The 20944-nt window shown below is 46.9% G+C and overlaps 1 protein-coding gene across 1 annotated transcript in view; it reads right to left on the reverse strand.

Annotated features, from left to right (window-relative positions):
- Positions 1-20944, reverse strand: part of LOC308457810 (uncharacterized protein) — a 238705-nt gene that overhangs the window by 180594 nt on the left and 37167 nt on the right. Inside the window, exons 10-19 of the mRNA XM_080971981.1 lie at positions 20659-20814; positions 18538-18654; positions 13196-13342; positions 11537-11656; positions 9394-9552; positions 7070-7198; positions 4507-4656; positions 2743-2937; positions 1456-1595; positions 342-469 (exon numbers count right to left, since the gene is read on the reverse strand). Of these exons, the coding sequence (XP_080828107.1) occupies positions 342-469; positions 1456-1595; positions 2743-2937; positions 4507-4656; positions 7070-7198; positions 9394-9552; positions 11537-11656; positions 13196-13342; positions 18538-18654; positions 20659-20814 (1441 nt within the window). The remainder of the gene's footprint in view (positions 1-341; positions 470-1455; positions 1596-2742; positions 2938-4506; positions 4657-7069; positions 7199-9393; positions 9553-11536; positions 11657-13195; positions 13343-18537; positions 18655-20658; positions 20815-20944) is intronic.

Here is a 20944-nt window from a genome sequence, read left to right on the forward strand (position 1 = left end):
CACTAAATATGTTCCCCTTCAAGGAGAAAAAACAGTTCAGAGAGGGCAATTTTGGTGGTGGTATTGGTGGTAGGAGAAGGGGTCAAGCAACTTCTACAATCAATTTTTGTTCTTCCTCTGGACCAGGGTTAGACATTAGAGATTGCCTAGAGAATTGAAATTTCAGGAGAGGTGGTGGTCATCAATTCAACCAGGTAACATTATTATTATTATTATTATTATTATTATTATTATTATTATTTATTTTGTATGCCACCCTTCATTCACAGATCTCAGGGCGGTTTACAGCATAAATGTACAAAATAATTTTTTAACAAAGAAAACACTGAACGGTGCAATACTTGCCGGTTTTTGTGTTTCCACCAGCATAGCGGAGTCTCTTGAGAGCTTTCAAAACGCCGTTCCGGTCCCTATAACGGTTAAAGTGGAATTCTGTCCTGGGCTCCTCGCTGTACTGAGCTACAGCAATCTAGCACGAGAAGGCGAAAGAAGCATCCGAGTTTAGCCAGAAAAAAAGGAGCAGAAGGAAAAACCATTCTGACTGCAAGCATTCCCGTTTCGCCAGCAGAGCCAGCCAAGGTCAGCTAAGCAGCGGTTCCTAAAATTGCCCGTACAATTGCTGACCCCAGCAACAAACAGAGCAACCCCCCCCCCCAAAAAAAACCCCAAGCATACAGTGACAGGGCAGGAGGGCAGGGCAGGATCCACAGCCCCATTCCTCTCTCTCTCTCTCATTTTTCCTTAAACACTTTTTCAAACAACACATTAATCAACATATAAACTTTTTTGCTCCGCCAAGCTTATGACTTCCCTCCTTCGCTTCAACTGGTATCCCATATCAAATCCAATCGCGCATTCTAACTCTTTACAATATCTCTACATTGTAGGATTTACTTCAGTCCTGCTAGTGTCTTCAATTTTTTACAGTTACCATTTAAATATACAATAAATTTACTCCAGTCTCTCTGGAATTTCTGATCGTCCTGGTCTCGGATCCTGCAAGTCAGTTTGGCCAACTCAGCAAAATCCATCATCTTCACCTGCCACTCCACAATGGTAGGAATTTCTTGTAATTTCCAGTTTGGGGCCAACAAAATCCTCGCTGCAACTGTGGCGTACATGGATAGTCTTTGATCTATCTTCATAATCTCATTTCCCATCAAGCCTAGCAAAAATGCTTTTGGCTTTTTGGGAAATGTATATCTAAGCATCTTCTTTAGTTCATTGTAGATTGATTCCCAAAATTGAATTTTAACCTGTATTTTAATTTGGTTCCCCCCCCCCCTTTTCCCCTATTATGTTTTTACTGTGATTTTATTGGGGTTAGCTGCCCTGAGCCCGATTCTGGACAGGGAGGGTGGGGTATAAATAAAATTTATTATTATTATTATTATTATTATTATTATTATTATTATTAGTGACTTGTGCAAACATCTGCATTACAGAAGCTTTTACCTGTGTACCTTCAGGCCCAATTCTGGGGAAATAAGAGACGATGCGGAAGAGGAAGTCCTTTATTTTGGCAAAGTTACTTTGGCCGATGCTCGACGATTCATCCACCAGAAAGGCAATGTCTGCTTTGGATTTGCTGCAGACTGGGAGTGAGAAAGGAAGACAGTGGTCTCTGTCAGTCACAGACCATGTCCATATGCCCCGCCCTCCCTGCCCCATTTTTAAAAATAGTAAGCATGCTCTTGGGGAAGTGGGTTAGTAACCTCATGGTTCCTAGCCAATCTGAGCTATGCACGTACATTTCTACTGTGAACAGAAACAATGAGTTTCTCAGTGGCCAAAGCTTATACACCTGATCAAAGCATGGCCAGGCCCTTTCACACTGGGATCACTATGGATGCCTGGACACACCCTTTAGGAAAATAGCAGGACACTTTTTGTGGTGGCCCCATCATTATGAACGGCCTTCCTAGAGCTCAAATCCACAATCCTTCATGAAATGCTTCCAGGTATTTATTTTACAACCATTCAAGGTCTCACTGCTGTGAGTTCTGACTGATTCTCAAGTTCGTTTATTTTATTATCTTCATAAGCCTCCTAAGGTAGACATTCATTGTAAACATACCGTATTTTTCGCTCTATAGGACGCACTTTTTCCCCTTCAAAAATGAAGGGGAAATGTGTGCGTCCTATGGAGCGAAGACGCCATAGCCCCGCGACCCTCTCCCGGCTGGAGAGGTGACACGCGGCTATGGCAGGAGCCTCTTTAGCTGCGCGCCACCTCTCCAGCTGGGAGAGAGCGTGTGGGGCTAAAGAAGCCATAGCCCCGCGACCCTCTCCCAGCTGGAGAGGTGACGCGCGACTATGGCAGCAGCCTCTCCGCTGCGCGCCTTTCCACTGCTCCCCGACCTGCTCTTTGGGGCTGGTGGTGGGCTTCCCCCCGCCAGCCCCAAAGAGCAGGTCGAAAGGAACTTGAAGCCTGGAGAGCGAGAGGGGTCGGTGCGCACCGACCCCTCTCGCTCTCCAGGCTTCCAAGGTAGCCGCCTGAAGGCGACTGAACGCACCTTAAACGGCACCTTGTTTTAGAGGGGGGAAACAAGAGGGGGGAAATTCTCCCCCTCTCTGTGCAGCGCCTCCTGCCACTTTACTGAAGGGGCGCTGGGCAGAGAGGGGGAGAATTTTTTTTCCTTGTTCTCCCCTCTCTAAAACAAGGTGCGTCCTATTGTCCGGTACGTCCTATGGTGCGAAAAATACGGTAAATTAAGAAGCAGTTGAGAGTCTCAAGCTCACCTGGGCCAGGGGTGGTAGCTGGCGGTGCTGTTGCCTTGGGGATCCTGGCTGCGTGTGCAGAGGTTGTTCTTGGCCTGAGAGAGGTGGCTGCTGGAGGAGTGGATTGTCTTGAACTCAATGGCAGGAATCTAGTTGTAATAGGTTTTGCAGATGGAACCATTGGAAGGGGAATGGAGAGGTTCCCACGGGACCCTGCTGCAAACAGTGCAAAAAGGAAATGTCAGCAGTAGCATTCTGGAATGAACCACTTTTGGGTGCAAGGAAGGGATCATATTTTGGAATGCTCCACTGAGTAAAAAGTGGGAGGGGGCTCTTTCTGCTTGCTTTCCCCTCTGGTCCTGATCCCATGAAGAGGAACTGAAACTCCACAAGTCCCAGAGAGATGGGTGTTCATGTTAGAATCCCTGCTCCGTGATTGCAGTCATGGGATTGTTGTCTTTCACATGACGGTGTGTGTTTCGACTCCACAGAGTGGGAAGTGACGGAGACAGGATGTTTGCATTACTGTGTTCCGTGAAGTGGGACTATTGTCTTTTATTCTTTCTCTCTTTGCAGTCTGATGCTAGAGAGAGAAGAAGGAGAAGAAGAGGAGTTTGGATTTGATATCCCGCTTTATCACTACCTGAAGGAGTCTCAAAGCGGCTAACATTCTCCTTTCCCTTCCTCCTCCACAACAAACACTCTGTGAGGTGAGTGAGGCTGAGAGACTTCAGAGAAGTGTGACTAGCCCAAGGTCACCCAGCAGCTGCATGTGGAGGAGCGGGGAATCGAACCCGGTTCACCGGATTACGAGTCCACCGCTCTTAACCACTACACCACACTGGCTCCCAGAGAAGGAGCCATGTTGCAGTGCTCCGTGTGTGTTTATATGTAAATAAAGTAGATTAGCCAAAATGCTGAGTTGCTGAGGTCTGTTATGCAAGGTGCGCAAACTCTGCGGATCCCTAAGTGTGCCAGTGTCGGTTGGCACTGGTCGTTGTGATGTTCAGGCTGAAGAAAGCTTATGAAGCTCCCAAAAGATTGACCAGGAGGGAGAGAACATGCCAGTTGGGCATGTGTCTCTGCCAGAGTCCTACTCGAGTGTAGGCTGAACTCCTGACAGTTCACTGCCTTGAGGTTCAGAGAACGATGTCCTTGGAAAGAAACTGTCAGACACACAAACCAGCCTCCTTCATGCCATCTTCAAATATCTCAAGGAACAAGCTTGTTTTTCTCCTGCTCTGGAGGGTACAACTCGAACCAATGGCTTCAAGTTTTACAAGAAAGGACATTCCGACTAGAAGTACGGAAAAACGTTCTGACAGCAAGAGCTGTTCAACAGTGGAATGGTCTCCCTTGTGAGATTGTGGGCTCTCCTTCCTTGGAGGTTTCTAAGCAGAGGTTGGGCAGCCATCTGTCAAGGATGCTTTAGCTGATATTCCTGCATTGCAGGGGGTTGGACTAGATGACCCTTGGGGTCCCTTCCAACTCTACAATTTCTATGATTCTATGCCCTTTAGTTTAGGTCCACCCATAGTTCAGTCGTGGGGTAGCTGCTTTGCAACCAGAAGGCCGCACGTCCAGTTCTTGCTTGTGGGTTTCCGAAACCCTGCTATAGAGAGACACAAGGCGATTTATAGTAAGCTCGGCTCTTGCACAATTTGCTGTGTGGCAGCTAGCCAAGAATGCAAGACTAGCCCATGACTTAATGTTTACTACCTTAGCCACAGCAAAATAATTCACTGCCCCAGCTCAGTAATGTTCCCTTGCAAACCCTGCAGTTACCGGTGCCTTGAGTAAGGGTCACGACTCTTCCATCGGAGGCTCCAAACACAGCACAAATCCCAATGGTGTACTGGGTATCAGGCAGCAAATTTTCCAAACGGTAAGCAAGAACTCCGCTGTCTAGGAGATGGCTCTGAGCAGTGTCTTTCTCTGAAACAGAAATACCAACAGCCAAGTTTGCTTTCCTCCTTGCAAAACAGCCGGTTGCTGTTGTTATAATTCATCAGTATCCATGACCCTTTCCCAGAGCTTACAATCTGAGGCTCTAACTACATGTGAGACCCTATCTGCCCGCAGACTGTCTCACCAGAGTGGTGCATGCTCTGGTTATCTCCCACTTGGACTACTGCAATGCTCTCTATGTGGGGCTACCTTTGAAGGTGACCCGGAAACTACAGCTAATCCAAAAAGTGGCGGCTAGACTGGTGACTGGGAGCGGCCGCTGAGACCACATAACACCAGTCCTGAAAGACCTACATTAGCTCCCAGTATGTTTGCAAGCACAATTCAAAGTGTTGGTGCTGACCTTTAAAGCCCTAAACGGCCCCGGTCCAATATATCTGAAGGAGCGTCTCCACCCCCATCGTTCTACCCGGACACTGAGGTCCAGCGCCGAGGGCCTTCTGGCGGTTCCCTCGCTGCGAGAAGCCAAGTTACAGGGAACCAGGCAGAGGGCCTTCTTGGTAGTGGCGCCTGCCCTGTGGAACTCCCTCCCACCAGATGTCAAAGAGATACTAGTATCTGTTACATTTCCATGCATAGGAATAATAATATTGTCCTAATATATTTATGACTATTAATAACAACATATCTTCTGTAGAAACTAATTCCAAATGTCAGTATATTTATCCAAACAAAGTCTATGTCTATAAGTTCATATGTTGCGAGGGTTAACATGTCATCAATCAATTGATTAAAGGGGATTGTATATTTCTACTTCCAATTCATCAGTACAGTTGTACAGTACATTGGAAGTCGAATGGAATCCGTTCCGGAAGTCTGTTCAACTTCCAAAACATTCGGAAGCCAAGGCACGGCTTCTGATTGGCTGCAGGAAGCTCTTGCAGCCAATCAGAAGCTGCATCGGACATTCAGGTTCCAATGAATGTTCGCAAACCAGAACACTCACTTCCAGGTTTGTGGCATTTGGGAGTGAAAACGTTCAACTCGCAAGGCATTTGGGATCCCAGGTACAACAGTACCAGTCTTTCACAATGTGTGCTTAAACTCTGATAACGTCTCTTGCTTGTCTGCATGGAGGACCTAGAGGGGTGGGTGTGTCGGAACTTGCGTTCGACCGAGCTACTCCTCCAGTTGAGTCCTCCGATGGTAATTAACAACCTGAGCCTTTGATGAGGCCCCAGGCACATTCCCATTACGCAGAGTATACAAGCAGCAGCGAAGGATGAGAAATATGAGCTACATTGCTAAGAGTTTTATTTCTAACTACGCAGACAGAAGAGAAATATGTGGGATGTAAAACACAAGAGCAGTCAATTACAACATTCCTAGAGTATACATGTTTAGACATGGGGAGGGATGTTTGTCCAGCCAGCAGGTAAACTTCCTGTTTCCCTCTGGGCTGGGACAGACTTCCTCCGCATGTGACTAGAGGTGGGTGTGGCCTCACCTGTGCAGGTAATGATAAAAGCACAGGGCAGGGGCAGCCATCTCTCTCTTACCTCTCTTGCCTCTCTTGTCTCTTCTCTTCTCTTCTCTTCGAAGAAGCAACATCTACTAAGCTAAAGATGCCCTCTTGGCTCCCAGCCAAGAGAGGAGAAAGGGACTATCTTCTTATAAGATAGAATCCAAATGTATATTACTTCACTAAGTTTAAGTCTGCCTTCTGGGATCTGATGTGAACAGAATGTGAGTAAACTCTTTTTATACTTTTGTAAAGGACTGTGTCGTGTCTTCTATTTTAAGAGGGAATAAGGGGAAATTACCAGAGTGATTATTATAGAGGCTTAAGCAAGCCTGAGCAAACGCTGCCCTTGCAAACTTAAAATAAAGGGGAATGTTTTACTCTGCTGATATTTTGGGAACTTGTTAACACAAGTTGGATAAGGATATAATCAGTCAATATATCCTCTCCTGCATCCCTGAACATTCCCACAAAATATACATCCTCTCTCTGTGAAAGCAGAGAGGCAACTGGTACAAAGAAACAGGAAACCAGTAATATCAACATCTGTCTCCTGTCTCCCGTGAGACTTCCAACAGTCTGGAATCTCTGGAATGTAAACAGAGTCTTGTGACTTCAAGCACTGCCCAGTGGCACAAACAGAAACCTAACAGGGTGGGGGTGCAGAAAGTAGCCTACTGAACAAAGATAAATTTTACATTTGTTGCCCTCCCCACTTTAGCCTTTGGCTCCACCTACTGCTGTCATGTGGCCCCTGAAAGGTCACCCAGAATGGAATTTGGCCCTCAGACTGAAAAAGGTTTCCCACCCCTGAACTAAGTTATCTCATATGGTCACACTTCGCATGAAGCACCCTTAGGCTTTTTGTTACAGAGGGTATTTTATGTGGACAAATGCCAAGGACAGACGTCAACATACCTAGCTCGGTTCCAGATGGTTTCCAGACAATCTTATATTTGTTGGCTGCAGGGACAGCGCTCCAGGACAGGGAGATGGAGGAGCTCGTGAAAGAGGTTGCCTTGAAATGAGTCACGTAACCCAGAGGAGCTGCCAAGAAAAGGGGTATGTTAATAGGGTCCAGTGCCGGATCTAAACAAGCTACAGCTTAGGGCCCCACTCTCTTGGGGGCCCCCCAAAAATATAAAGGGTAAAAACCTGGATGTACATTTCTAAAATATAAGAAAAAAACAGAATAAAACCTACATAAAGCAACAGTGTTTTGTGTAGTGTAGGCTCCAATGATATAAGTGGCGCTATGGGTTAAACCACAGAGCCTAGGGCTTGCCGATCAGAAGGTCGGCGGTTCGAATCCCCGCGACGGGGTGAGCTCCCGTTGCTCGATCCCTGTTCCTGCCAACCTAGCAGTTTGAAAGCACGTCAAAGTGCAAGTAGATAAATAGGTACCACTCTGGTGGGAAGGTAAACGGTGTTTCCGTGTGCTGCTCTGGTTCGCCAGAAGCAGCTTAGTCATGCTGGCCACATGACCCGGAAGCTGAACGCCGGCTCCCTCAGCCAGTAAAGCGAGATGAGCGCAGCAACCCCAGAGTCGTCTGCGCCTGGACCTAATGGTCAGGGGTCCCTTTACTTTTATCTTTAGGCTCCTATGATATAAGTAATGGCCCCCGCCTGCTAGCCTACTCCCTAAAATATCACTGGTTTGCTAATATCTATATATAGGGTGCCTACATTCTGCATGGACTGATTGCATGGCAACATGTGCAAATGGCTTGAGATACCTGTTAGGTCCATAAATTACCATATTCAACACAAAAAACAGTGACCATTTGTTGTTGACAAAGGACAGCTGAATATATAAAGGACCCCATTACCTTCAGTAGCTTAGGGCCTCATCAAACCTAAATCCGACCCTGATAGGGTCTATCATTTTAGGGGGTGAAACTCAAATTTTGCAAACTTCTTCAGCAAGAGGCCTTAAAAGTATGCTTTTGGGTGTGAGGAATTCAAACCTGCTATTATTTTTTGTGTCTGGACAACGTTTACCTTCTGAAAATGCCAGACAATGCTTAATCATCATCATCATCATCATTATAATAGTAATAATAAAACTGCAAGTATCTGGCAATCGTTTTAAATGATTGCAATTTTACACACATCTTATATTCCAAGCAAAACAAAATCATATTAGTTGAACCAAAATATCTTTGGAATTCCCAAGCCATGTTACAATTTTTTAGCATCCCACCTTTTCCGGAATTTGGAAGATGCAAAATGCAACCCTCCCTTGTGTATTAAGCATTGGCTAGTGGAGGAAGGTTTCTTAAGAGGAACTCACAACCTGAATGGAAGGGGGGGACAGGGGCAGCAAAATCTCAAGCTCTCAAGAAGTCAGTTTGGAATGATATTGTATGCAGAAGTACTGTTTTGGGGGGACAGGGGGCGGGCAGGTGTGGGGGACTCCCTGGTCCTGAATGGGGTAACTGTGCCCTTGAAGGACCAGGTGCGCAGCCTGGGAGTCATTCTGGACCCACAGCTGTCCATGGAGGCACAGGTCAATTCTGTTTGCAGGGCAGCTGTTTATCAGCTCCATCTGGTACGCAGGCTGACACCCTATCTGCCTGCGGACTGTCTCGCCAGAGTGGTGCATGCTCTGGTTATCTCTTGCTTGGACTACTGCAATGCACTCTATATGCTACCTTTGAAGGTGACCCGGAAACTACAACTAATCCAGAATGCGGCAGCTAGATTGGTGACTGGGAGCGGCCGCCGAGACCACATAAGACCGGTCTTGAAATACCTACATTGGTTCCCAGTACGTTTCCAAGCACAATTCAAAGTGTTGGTCCTGACCTTTAAAGCCCTAAACGGCCTCGGCCCAGTATACCTGAAGGAGCGTCTCCACTCCCATCGTTCAGCCCGGATGCTGAGGTCCAGCGCCGAGGGCCTTCTGGCGGTTCCCTCACTGCGATAAGCAAAGCTACAGGGAACCAGGCAGAGGGCCTTCTCGGTGGTGGCACCCGCCCTGTGGAACGCCCTCCCACCAGGCGTCAAAGAGAAAAACAACTACCAGACTTTTAGAAGACATCTGAAGGCAGCCCTGTTTAGGGAAGCTTTTAATGTTTGACGGACTATGGTATTTTAATATTATGTTGGATGCCGCCAGAGTTGCTGGGGAAACCAAGCCAGATGGGCGGGGTATAAATATTATTATTATTATTATTATTATTATGCATGGTGGAAAGGAGGTCCAGTTCTTTTTTTGTCTGCGATGCAAATGTACTCACAGGTCCTCGCAGTAATGGTGATCCCCGGACCCTCTACCGAACCGAAAAGGACATACAGCGAAATCACATATTCCGTACTATCAGCCAAATTTTGCAGGCGGTAAGCTGTATTGGAACTGTTCAGAGCAAGCTGCCGGGGTCGGTCTCTTCCGAAGAACTCTTGGAACACACAGAAACAGGTAAAAGACGGAGAGCAGAATCCTCAGTGTGTGTGTTTTATGTACAGTGGTGCCTCGCAAGACGAAATTAATCCGTTCCGCGAGTCTCTTTGTCTTGCGGTTTTTTCGTCTTGCGAAGCACGGCTATTAGCGGCTTAGCGGCTTAGCAGCTATTAGCGGCTTAGTGGCTATTAACGGCTTAGCGGCTATTAGTGGCTTAGCGGCTATTAACGGCTTAGCGGCTTTAAGAAAAAGGAAACAAACTCGCAAGAACTCGCAAGACGTTTCGTCTTGCGAAGCAAGCCCATAGGGAAATTCGTCTTGCGGAACGACTCAAAAAACGGAAAACTCTTTCGTCTTGCGCGTTTTTCGTCTTGCGAGGCATTCATCTTGCGAGGTACCACTGTAGTTTCCATTTATTTATAAAAGTTATTTCCATGCCACCAGCCCTCGCTGCTCTGGTTCGCCAGAAGCGGCTTAGTCCTGCTGGCCACACGACCCGGAAGCTGTATGCCGGCTCCCTCGGCCAGTAAAGCGAGATGAGCACCGCAACCCCAGTCGTCCGCGACTGGACCTAATGGTCAGGGGTCCCTTTACCTTTACCTTTACCTTTACCACATGCTGCCAGCCACCGGCCCCTATCAGCAGCCTAACCAGTGCCACATTTATGTATAAGCTAAACAAGCTATAGCTTAGGGCCCCACTCTCTTGGGGCCCCCAAAAAATATAAAGGGGAAAAAACTTGGATGTATATTTCCAAAATATAAGATAAAAAACAAATAAAATAAAACCTACATACAGCAACATTGTTTTGTGTTGTGTAGGCTCCTATGATATAAGTCATTGGCCCCGCCTGCTAGCCTGCTCCCTAAAATATCACTGGTTTGCTCCTTTCTATATATAGGGTGCCTACATTCTGTTGTTTATAATTATTAGTAGTTTGCATCATATATTTACACCTATTATTATTTCATGTTATAGCAAGTTTCTAGAGACTAGATTATGAGTCTTTGTAAATTGTGTTTCTGAAGAAACTGTTTTATTGCCAAATGCCAATGTGTTTGCATTATTAAGTTCGTTATGAATAAAAAATCATTTTAAGTTAGAGCTTAGTAATTATTTCACTACTAATATACTTCTTATCTGTATTTCATTATTAATATACTTCTTAATTGTATGGTGGACACTCGGGTTGTGAACGTGATCCATGCGGGATGCACATTTGCAACCCGCAGTGGCGCGTCTGTGCACGTGCAGGTTGCTATTCGGTGCTTCTGCGCACGCGCAAAGCGCGATTTAGCACTTCTGCGCATGCACGACCCCCAATACCCGGAAGTAACCCGTTCCGGTACTTCCAGGTTTTGGCGGGTCTGTAACCCGAAAAAACGCAATCTGAAGCCTCTGTAACCCGAGGTATGGCTGTATTTCAGTTCAACAAATACTTTGATAAAATACATATTTTGTTATGTGCAAATGGCTTTAGATACCTAGTGGGTCCATAAATTCCCATATAGCATACAGTGGTACCTCAGGTTACAGACGCTTCAGGTTACATACGCTTCAGGTTACAGGCTCCGCTAACCCAGAAATTTTACCTCGGGTTAAGAACTTTGCTTCAGGATGAGAACAGAAATCGTGCAGTGATGGCGCAGTGGCAGCAGGAGGCCCCATTAGCTAAAGTGGTGCTTCAGGTTAAGAACAGTTTCAGGTTAAGTACAGACCTCCAGAACAAATTAAGTTCTTAACCCGAGGTACCACTGTATATTCCACACAAAAAACAGCGACAATTTGTTGTTGACAAAGGACAGCTGGACATATCAAGGGCCCCATTACCTTCAGCAGCTTAGGGCCTCATCAAACCTAAATCCGGCCCTGAGCCTAACCACTGCATTCTGCACCAGCCGTACCCTCCAGATCAGCTCCAAGGGCAGCCCCACATACAGTGACCCAGAGATCAGAGCACTTTGCAGTGACGGTTCTCTTACCTGGCGTTGGGCCCCACGCCACCCGGTACCCAGTCGCCCCGGGCACCGCGTTCCAGGAAACCAGCACAGAACTGATGGTGACCTCGGTTGCTTTCAAAATCTGCACGGTGCTGGACGACACTGCAATGAACATTGAAGAGGCAAGAGAAAGTGGAAAGATCAGGATGCAGTTCCAACATGTTGGGTCAAGGAGATGCTCATTCTGGGGGGAGGGATGCAGGAACATCCGGCTGCTTCTCTAAAACTGGGTCTATTATTTTGCAAATGAATGTTCACAACGGAATATGGGCACTAAGAAAGCACCCGGCTGGGCCACCTCCTTCTCCTCTCCCTTGGTAACAGGCCTGCACAGCCAAAGCAACCAGCCTCATTTTTTCTTGCAGGCATTGCTTGCAAGAGAGGCTTATCCCTCATGCAGGGAATGCTTGCGTAATGCAGGCTTCTTCTTCCTCTTCTCCCCATTGGTTGTTGGGGAGGAAGTGCCAAGCAGAGGGTGCCAGTTGTTGGCAAGCGCCAAGCATAGGGCTGGCAGTGGCCCTTGAACTCTGGTTCCCAGGTGCCAAACAACCAGGCGGCTGTTGGCCTGTAAATCGTATGGAAGGGATTCTTACAGCTGGGCAGAACAAGCCACCTTTCACTCATGTGCTGTCAAAATGACGTCATTTTGTCGACAGGACGTTGCTGGAACAACTCTTGGGTTGGGACAACTGGCTGAAATGTTTTTAAATGTTTAAACAGTTCTAATTTTGGTTCCTCTGTTTTGTTTTTGTGGTGTTGATTTGTTGGATAAATGTTTAGTTGGGGTTGGCAGTTATTTTAATTTGGGTATAACTGCAATCTGTTTATTATTGTTATTACTGTTATTGGTTTCTGTTGATTTATTGGCTTGTTTGTTGCTCGTATAGGATATATATATATATATATATATATATATATGCTTGATGCTTTGTTGTGTGTTTATGTATGTTATAAGCCACCCATTGGGACGCAGGTGGTGCTGTGGGTTAAACCACAAAGCCTGGACTTGCTGATCAGAAAGTCGGTGGTTCGAATCCCCGTGACGGGGTGAGCTCCCGTTGCTCAGTCCCTGCTCCTGCCAACCTAGCAGTTTGAAAGCACACCAGGGCAAGTAGATAAGTAGGTACCACTCTGGCGGGAAGGTAAACTGCGTTTCTGTGTGCTGCTCTGATTCACCAGAACTTAGTCATGCTGGCCACATGACCCGGAAGCTGTATGCCGGCTCCCTTGGCCAATAAAGCGAGATGAGTGCCGCAACCCCAGAGTCGGCCACGACTGGACCTAATGGTCAGGGGTCCCTTTACCTTTACCTTTAAACCACCCAGAGTGGCTGGGAAACACGGCAAGATGGGAGGGATATAAATTAAATTATTATTATTATTATTATTATTATTATTATTATTTAGTTGTCCCACCCACCCGTCAAAGTTGGCATGCGAGGTGGGACCCAGAGTCAAAGGAGTTCCTGGCTGCTCCCATCAGCGATTATGTTGCAGCATTCTGCACTAAGTGCATCTCAAAGGAAGCCCCACATTGAGTGCATTGCAGCAATCTGATCTCGAACTTGCTAGTGCCATCGCTATGGTGGCCAACATTTCTTGCAGGATTACATGAATTTTCTTCCACAGTGGTGAGACTTACAGGTTGTTGCCTTCGCAGTGACTATCGGTCCCTCAATGGCGCCAAAGACCGGATTCACCGTGACGATGTATTCATTGCCTGGCTGCAGACCTTGAATCCTGTAGTAGCTGTAAGTGTCACCCAAGTTCACGTTCTGGATGCTGCCTTCTGCAAAGATGTGAGAAATAAAGATTCAGTGTTTCTCTTTGCAAGGCACCAGAGAGATTGGACTGTGCAATTTTGTGGGATGTAATCCACTGGGAGCAGTCAAATACAACATTCCTTGTTTTCCTAGAGTGGACATGCATAGGGATGTTGGTCCAGCCAGTCGAAATTTCCTGTTCCTCCTGGCTGGAGCATCCTTCCTTGCATGTGACTAGAGTTGGGCGTGACCTTACCTGTCCAGGTAACAAAAGGACAAGTCATACAGCACTCTCTCTTTTTTACTTCCTTCTTCGTTTGACCAGCTTTTAGCTAGGACTGCTCTGCTAGCTCTCAGCTGGCAGAAGCACTGGGATTATTCCCCCACATGGGGTAGATCCACAGGTACATATTTGTAACTAAGTCTGCCTTCAGGAATCCAACTGTGAACTGATGTGAGTAAACTTCGTTTATTGACTTTAAATAAGATTGTCATGTCTTTATTCTTTTAAGAGGGATTAAGGGGAACTTATCAGGAACGTACAATTCAATCTGAGAGAGAATTGTATAATAGTGAGAGACTCATACGAGCCTGCAACCAGCTATCTGCTGTGCATGTAAGAAAGGGAAATGCAACTCTGCTACATAAAGAAACTTGCTAGCGCAAGTTAGGAAGGATATTAATAAACAATATATCCTCTCCTGCCACCCTAAGCATACCTACAAACTTTCTGCCAACCTTGAGAAAAGAAAAGAAAAGAAAAAAATCATTGTCTGTGGGACTATAAACTGTATCAGGAGGTTTTTAATGTTTGATGCAGAGCTTTCCAAACTTTTTCATGTTGGTGACACACTTTTTAGGCATACATCATTTTATGACACAGTCATTCAGTTTTACTTAATTGTTACAAACCACATAAAAGAAAACATACAGGAGGACTATAATCATTCAAAAATATGGCAAAAAGTTAAGAAATGGGTCCTGGATTGTGTGTCTTTGTTAGAAGTGGGTCTTGAGTTTGAAAAGGTTGAAAATCACTGATATAAAATAAATAAAATAACCCAAGAGGGTGAATGATTTCCCCCTCCCTGTGGCTTCTAATTAATTTCTTTTAAAAGATAAGTGCATGAGTGGTGCATGCTCTAGTTATCTCTCGCTTGGACTACTGCAATGCTCTCTACATGGGGCTACCTTTGAAGGTGACCCGGAAACTGCAATTAATTCAGAATGCGGCAGCTAGACTGGTGACTGGGAGTGGCCGCCGGGGCCACATAACACCGGTCTTGAAAGACCTACATTGGCTCCCAATATGTTTCCGAGCACAATTCAAAGGGTTAGTGCTCACCTTGAAAGCCCTAAATGGCCTTGGTCCAGTATCCCTGAAAGAGCGTCTCCACCCCCATCGTCCGGACCGGACACTGAGGTCCAGCTCCGAGTGCCTTCTGGAGCTTCCCTCCTTGCGAGAAGCGAGGTTACAGCAAACCAGGCAGAGGGCCTTCTCGGTAGTGGCGCCCGCCCTGTGGAATGCCCTCCCAGCAGATGTCAAGGAAATAAACAACTATTTTACTTTTAAAAGACAACTAAAGGCGGCCCTGTTTAGGGAAGTTTTTAATGTCTGATGCTGTATTGTTTTTAATATTTGGTTGGAAGGCGCCCAGAGTGGCTGGGGAGTACCAGCCAGATGGGCAGGGTATAAATAATAAATTATATTATTATTATTATTAGTGTTATAGTCTGCTAATATAGCAGGAATACAGCACAGCCCTCTGTAAATTATTTTCCGCCATGAAATAACAAAGTTGGCTGCATTTTGTTCCAGCACTAGGTGGCAACATTTACTCATTTTTCTGATCCGAGCAAATGAGCTCTTTCGCTTTTCCTTCCTGTTCAAAGAGCTTCCTTTATTTCTTTTCCTTTTCAATCCTCACCTCCTAGCCTGTTTTTTTTGTTTTTTTTAATTTAAAAAAAACTCTTTTCCACTGAGAAACTTCTTCTTCGAACCAGAATACACCTGGCGTCTCTGGGGGCGCGGAGGTTAAACAAATTGCGCGCATGAATTGGAAGATAGCTGCCCTCTTGCTCCAATTGACAATGACCTAAGCTTGCTCATTCGTAGGTTTCCGAATCTCCATAGTAACAAGCCTAGTTGAGAGCTATCTGTGCGTTCAGAGAAAAAAGGGGAGAAAGCAGGTTTATGCAGCTCTCCAGAGGCTGCGCCACTTGAGACTCCAGGTGCTCTCACACATAACAAACTCAAAGCCTCCGGAAAACAAATTTATTATGTTCTCGGGCTTTCACAGGCTACAGTCTGCTGCATCAGATGCACTGAGTGTTAGATTCTGAGTTGCAGGTGTAGACACATACACAATGTTTTGGGGGATGCACACGTGGAATTGTAAACAGGAGGATCAGGCAGAAACGAAATGCAGAAAATTGCAGACAGTGATACATCACTACTGGGAAAACCATAGCTTTAACTAAGGTCCGTATAGTTCAAGCTATGGTTTTCCCAGTAGTGATGTATGGAAGTGAGAGCTGGACCAGAAAGAAGGCTGATCGCCGAATAATTGATGCTTTTGAATTCTGGTGCTGGAGGAGACTCTTGAGAGTCCCATGGACTGCAAGAAGATCAAACCTATCCATTCTTAAGGATATCAGCCCTGAGTGCTCACTGGAAGGACAGATCCCGAAGCTGAGGCTCCAAGACTTTGGCCACCTCACGAGAAGAGAAGACTCCCTGGAAAAGACCCTGAAGTTGGGAAAGATGGAGGGCACAAGGAGAAGGGGACGACAGAGGACGAGATGGTTGGACAGTGTTCTCAAAAAGACCCGCATGAGTTTGACCAAACTGCGGGAGGCAGTGGAAGACAGGAGTGCCTGGCATGCTCTGGTCCAGGGGGTCACGAAGAGTCGGACATGACTAAACGACTAAACAACAACAACAACAAATAAGTAGCTAACTAACCCTGGTGATTCACAAAACAGTTCTCGAGGACACAAGACCCACTGGTGTCGGTTAACCAGTTAACACACATAAAGCGTACATACTTTCTAGGCTTGGAAAGTGTGAGAATGGAAGTCAGTCTTATTTCTCTTCCGCTGTACTGTATTTTTGTACTTTTCTTTACTCTCTCGTGGGATGTGGGTGGCGCTGTGGGTTAAACCACAGAGCCTAAGACTTGCCGATCAGAAGGTTGGCGGTTCGAATTCCCGTGACGGGGTGAGCTCCCGTTGCTCGGTCCCTGCTCCTGCCAACCTAGCAGTTCAAAAGCACGTCAATGTGCAAGTAGATAAATAGGTACCGCTCCAGCGGGAAGGTAAACGGTGTTTCCGTGCGCTGCTCTGGTTCGCCAGAAGTGGCTTAGTCATGCTGGCCACATGACCCGGAAGCTGTACGCTGGCTCCCTCGGCCAATAAAGTGAGATCAGCGCCGCAACCCCAGAGTCGGTCACGACTAGACCTAATGGTCAGGGGTCCCTTTACCTTTACCTTACTCTCTCTCTCTCTCTTGAAGGAGAAGTGAGAGGACTCCATGGTTGCTTTGTCCTATATATATTGCTTAATAAATCACTTAGAAGGCTACACTCACGCTCCACGATCGTTTCTGCTATACTCTGCTGAGTGAGCGTGCACATGTCTTTTGATATGTGTCGCAAGTGCGTGCCAGGACTGATTTGTGAACATCCTGGGCTGCGCTTCATCAGGAAGACACCCAGAGAGGTCTGTCTCATTCCGGGGGCTGCGTGTGCCCCCCAGGCGTGTTCGAAAAATCCTGCTTCACTTTGATCCACACTGAACCTCAGATGTGCTACGGTTTCATCCTGCACACTGTTTCTTCAGTGCTTTTGCTCCAAATGCCCACTCTACGGTCACTTGCAGAGTGTTTTGGGAGTCTAAATGCACCTCCTCCTAGCTGTTGAATATTGCCGTTTCTGAATTCAGATCTGCATCACATTTGGGACTACATGCCGGGGTGGGCGGGGACAGAGGAAAAGTGGGTGGAGCAACAATGTGCACAGTGTGCGTGTGTCTGATTTGGATCACGACCCAGGCATAGGCATATGAAGAATTTAGTCATTTGCCGTCGCCGCCCCGCCAGCAGCCCTGATTGGCATCAGAGGGGCAGCTTTGTAGCTGCAATTTTGTATAGGGCAGTGATGGCAAACCTTTCAGAGTGCCCAAACTGCAACCCAAAACCCACTTATTTATCGCAAAGTGCCAACACAGCAATTTAACCTGCATATCTCATTTTTTTCCTGTGTGTTTCACATTTCTTCTTTATGACTGCTGTTGTAATAAATAATCCTTCATAAAAGTTATCGCATTACATTCTTCATTAAATTATCTTTCCATTAATATATAATTTTATATATCTCAGTGCTTTTTTTCCAAAAAAATTTAAAATGTTTAGGGGTACTCTCATATTGACCCAAGAAAATCACTACCGGGGGGAAAATAAATACAGTTCAAACTGGGAAAAATAAATACAGTGGTACCTCAGTTTTTGAACAGCTTAGTTCTCGAACAACTTGGAACGTGAACATTTCAAACCCGGAAAGGAGTCATTTTGAGAGGGGCTTGCCCCCTAGCCATGGAGTCCAAGGCATCTTTCCCAGCCAACCTTCCCAAGATGGATCCCAGTCTTTCCTCTTCCTCCTTCTTCCCAGCTCCCCTTGCTCAAAAAAGCCTCTCTTTTCCTGACACCTCAAACACACACACCCCAATCACCTGTCTCCCCAGTCCAAAGGGTTCGTCTCGGATGGCCCCATCAACCCCTTTTGTCACGTTAACAGATTTGCTCTTCCGAAAGGCCAGCCAGGCTGGTTTGTGGAAGCCAGCTTAGGAATTCCTTGCCTGGCACAGCTCTGCAGCTTTTACTTTCGTCCATATCCCAATTAATCAAAATCCTACCATTCTAGGGACAGCAGTTCTCAACCTGTGGGTCCCCAGATGTTATTGGACTACAACTCCCATCATCCCTGACCACTGGTCATGCTGGCTAGGAATGATGGGAGTTGTAGTCCAACAACATCTGGGGACCCACAGGTTGAGAACCGCTGGTTTAGAAGGACTACCCCCCCCCAAAAAAAACCCTCTATAACACCATAATCAACGTCACAGGTTTTCTGGCCCCCAGATTTGACTATTATTGAAAAGCCACATTCTTTAGTGAGTGCTTGGTCGCTTCCCTGCAAAGAACCAAAGTAAGGATGCTCTCTACCTGAAGACTCCCACGTCAGCCTGTATCCGGAGGCACCTCTGACTTGCATCCATCTGGCCTGGATAGTATTGGTTGTTGCATTCTGGAGCACGAAGTTTCCCACAGGCAACAGCTTTACTGCAGGAAACAAACATTCACAGTACATTTCCAAGCACAATTCAAAGTGTTGGTGCTGACCTTGAAAGCCCTAAATGGCCTCAGTCCAGTATACCTGAAGGAGCGTCTCCACTCCCATCGTCCATCCCGGACACTGAGGTCCAGCTCTGAGGGCCTTCTGGCTGTTACCTCACTGCGAGAAGCGAAGTTACAGGAAACCAGGCAGAGGGCCTTCTCGGTGGTGGCATCCTCCCTGTGGAACGCCCTCCCATCACATGTCAAGGAAATAAACAACTACCTGACTTTTAGAAGACATCTGAAGGCAGCCCTGTTTTGGGAAGTTTTTAATGTTTGATGTTTCATTGTGTTTTTAACATTCTGTTAGAAGCCGCGCAAAGTGGCATGGGGAAACCCTGCCAGATGGGCGGGGTATAAATTATTAGTAGTACAGTCATACCTCGGATTACAGACGCTTCAGGTTGCATTTTTTCGGGTTGCGGACTGCCGAAACTCGGAAGTACCGGAACAGGTTACTTCCGGGTTTCGGTGGCCGCGCATGTGCAGAAGTGCTAAGTCGTGCTTTGCGCATGCACAGAAGCATCGAATCGCAACCCGCGCATGTGCAGACATGCCACTGCAGCTTGCGGACGCTGCGGGTTGCGAGCGTGCATCCTACATGGATCACGTTCACAACCTGAGTGTCCACTGTATTAGTATTAGTATTAGTATTAGTATTAGTATTAGTATTAGTATTAGTATTAGTTAAGAACTGGATGCCAAAACCTTAGTACACCATCCCCTAATGTCATCTGTTGCGGAAACAGATGTGGCCGAGCAGAGCCGTTATTTTAACTTTCCGCAAAACTCTCAGCCTGGAAAGTTACGGGGAATATACATGCCATGTAGCTCCCAGGGAGCCAGTGTGGTGTAGTGATCAGAGGGCCAGACTAGAGCCTGGGAGAGATCAGGGTTTAAATCCCCACTCGGCCATGAAGCTCACAGCGAGGCCTTGGAAAAATCTCAGCCTAACCCGCCTCACAGGGTTATTGTGTCAATTAAAGGAGGAAGAGGGGAGGTCCTTGGAGGAAAAGTGGGATATACCGTATTTTTCGCTCTATAGGACACACCGGACCATAGGAAGGGGAGAACGGGGGGAGGGGGAATTCTCCCCCTCTCTGCTCAGTTCCCCTTCAGCGAAGCAGCAGGAGAAATGGAGCCCCTTCCATTTCTCCTCCCGCTTCACTGAAGGGGCGCTGCGCAGAGAGGGAAACTGTGCAGCGCCTCTCCAGCGAAGCGAAGCCTGGAGAGCAAGAGGGATCGGTGTGCACTGGCCCCTCTCGCTCTCCAGGCTTCATGCGGTTATCCGCACGCCTTCGGAGCACAGCGGAAACTCCTGCTGTGCTCCGAAGGCTTGCAGATAGCTGCCTGAAGCCCCCAGAGCGCAGCCTTTGTAGCCTCCGCAGGGCAGCGGGGTGAAGGCACCCCGCTGCCCTGCAGAGACTTTGCGCAGCCATCCCCAAGCAAGAACAGCGAGACAGAGTGCTGCGCAGCACTCCGTCTCCCTGTTCTGGTTTTGGGCTTAGCCGCACAGCCTGCGTTCACTCTATAGGACGCACACACATTTCCCCTTCATTTTTGGAGGGGGAAAAGTGTGTCCTATAGAGCGAAAAATACGGTACATGAAACATACTTATAAAATCCACCCTCTGCAAGAAGCTGCCTTATACCCAATCAGGCCCCCCCAGTATGTCTGCACTGACTGACAGCAGCTAAACAGGATTTCAGACAGGGGTTTCCTCTAGCTCTACCTGGAAATGCCGGTACTTGAACCTGGCACCTTCCGCATGCAAAACCGATGCTCTACCTGCTGAGCTAAGGATGCCAGGCCCCTGGCAAGTACCTAAGGATGTTGACAAGGATACCAGTTCTGGGCAAACGGACCTAGAAATCGCTAGCCCCCTACGTGGGGGTCCTGTTCCCGAAACGGATCTGAAAAACAACAAAGAAACATTTGGAAGGACTTACAAGTTCTGCCAGTCGTTGACGCCGCCTGACTCGGCCCTTCTGGGTAGACGGCATAAATGCTGACCGTATAGTTTGTGTCCTCCTGCAAGTTATCAAGGACATGCGAGGAGACATCCCTGGCCAGAATCTTTTCTGAGGTTGACCCAGGCCTGTTTGCTGTGCAGGAGGTATAATAATAATAATAATAATAATAATAATAATAATAATAATTTATACCCCGCCCTCCCCAGCCAAGACCGGGCTCAGGGCGGCTAACAACCAATAATAAAAACATGTTGATTAAAAT

This window comes from Podarcis pityusensis (assembly GCF_964106645.2).
Source record: "Podarcis pityusensis genome assembly, chromosome: 10".
NCBI lineage: Eukaryota > Metazoa > Chordata > Lepidosauria > Squamata > Lacertidae > Podarcis > Podarcis pityusensis.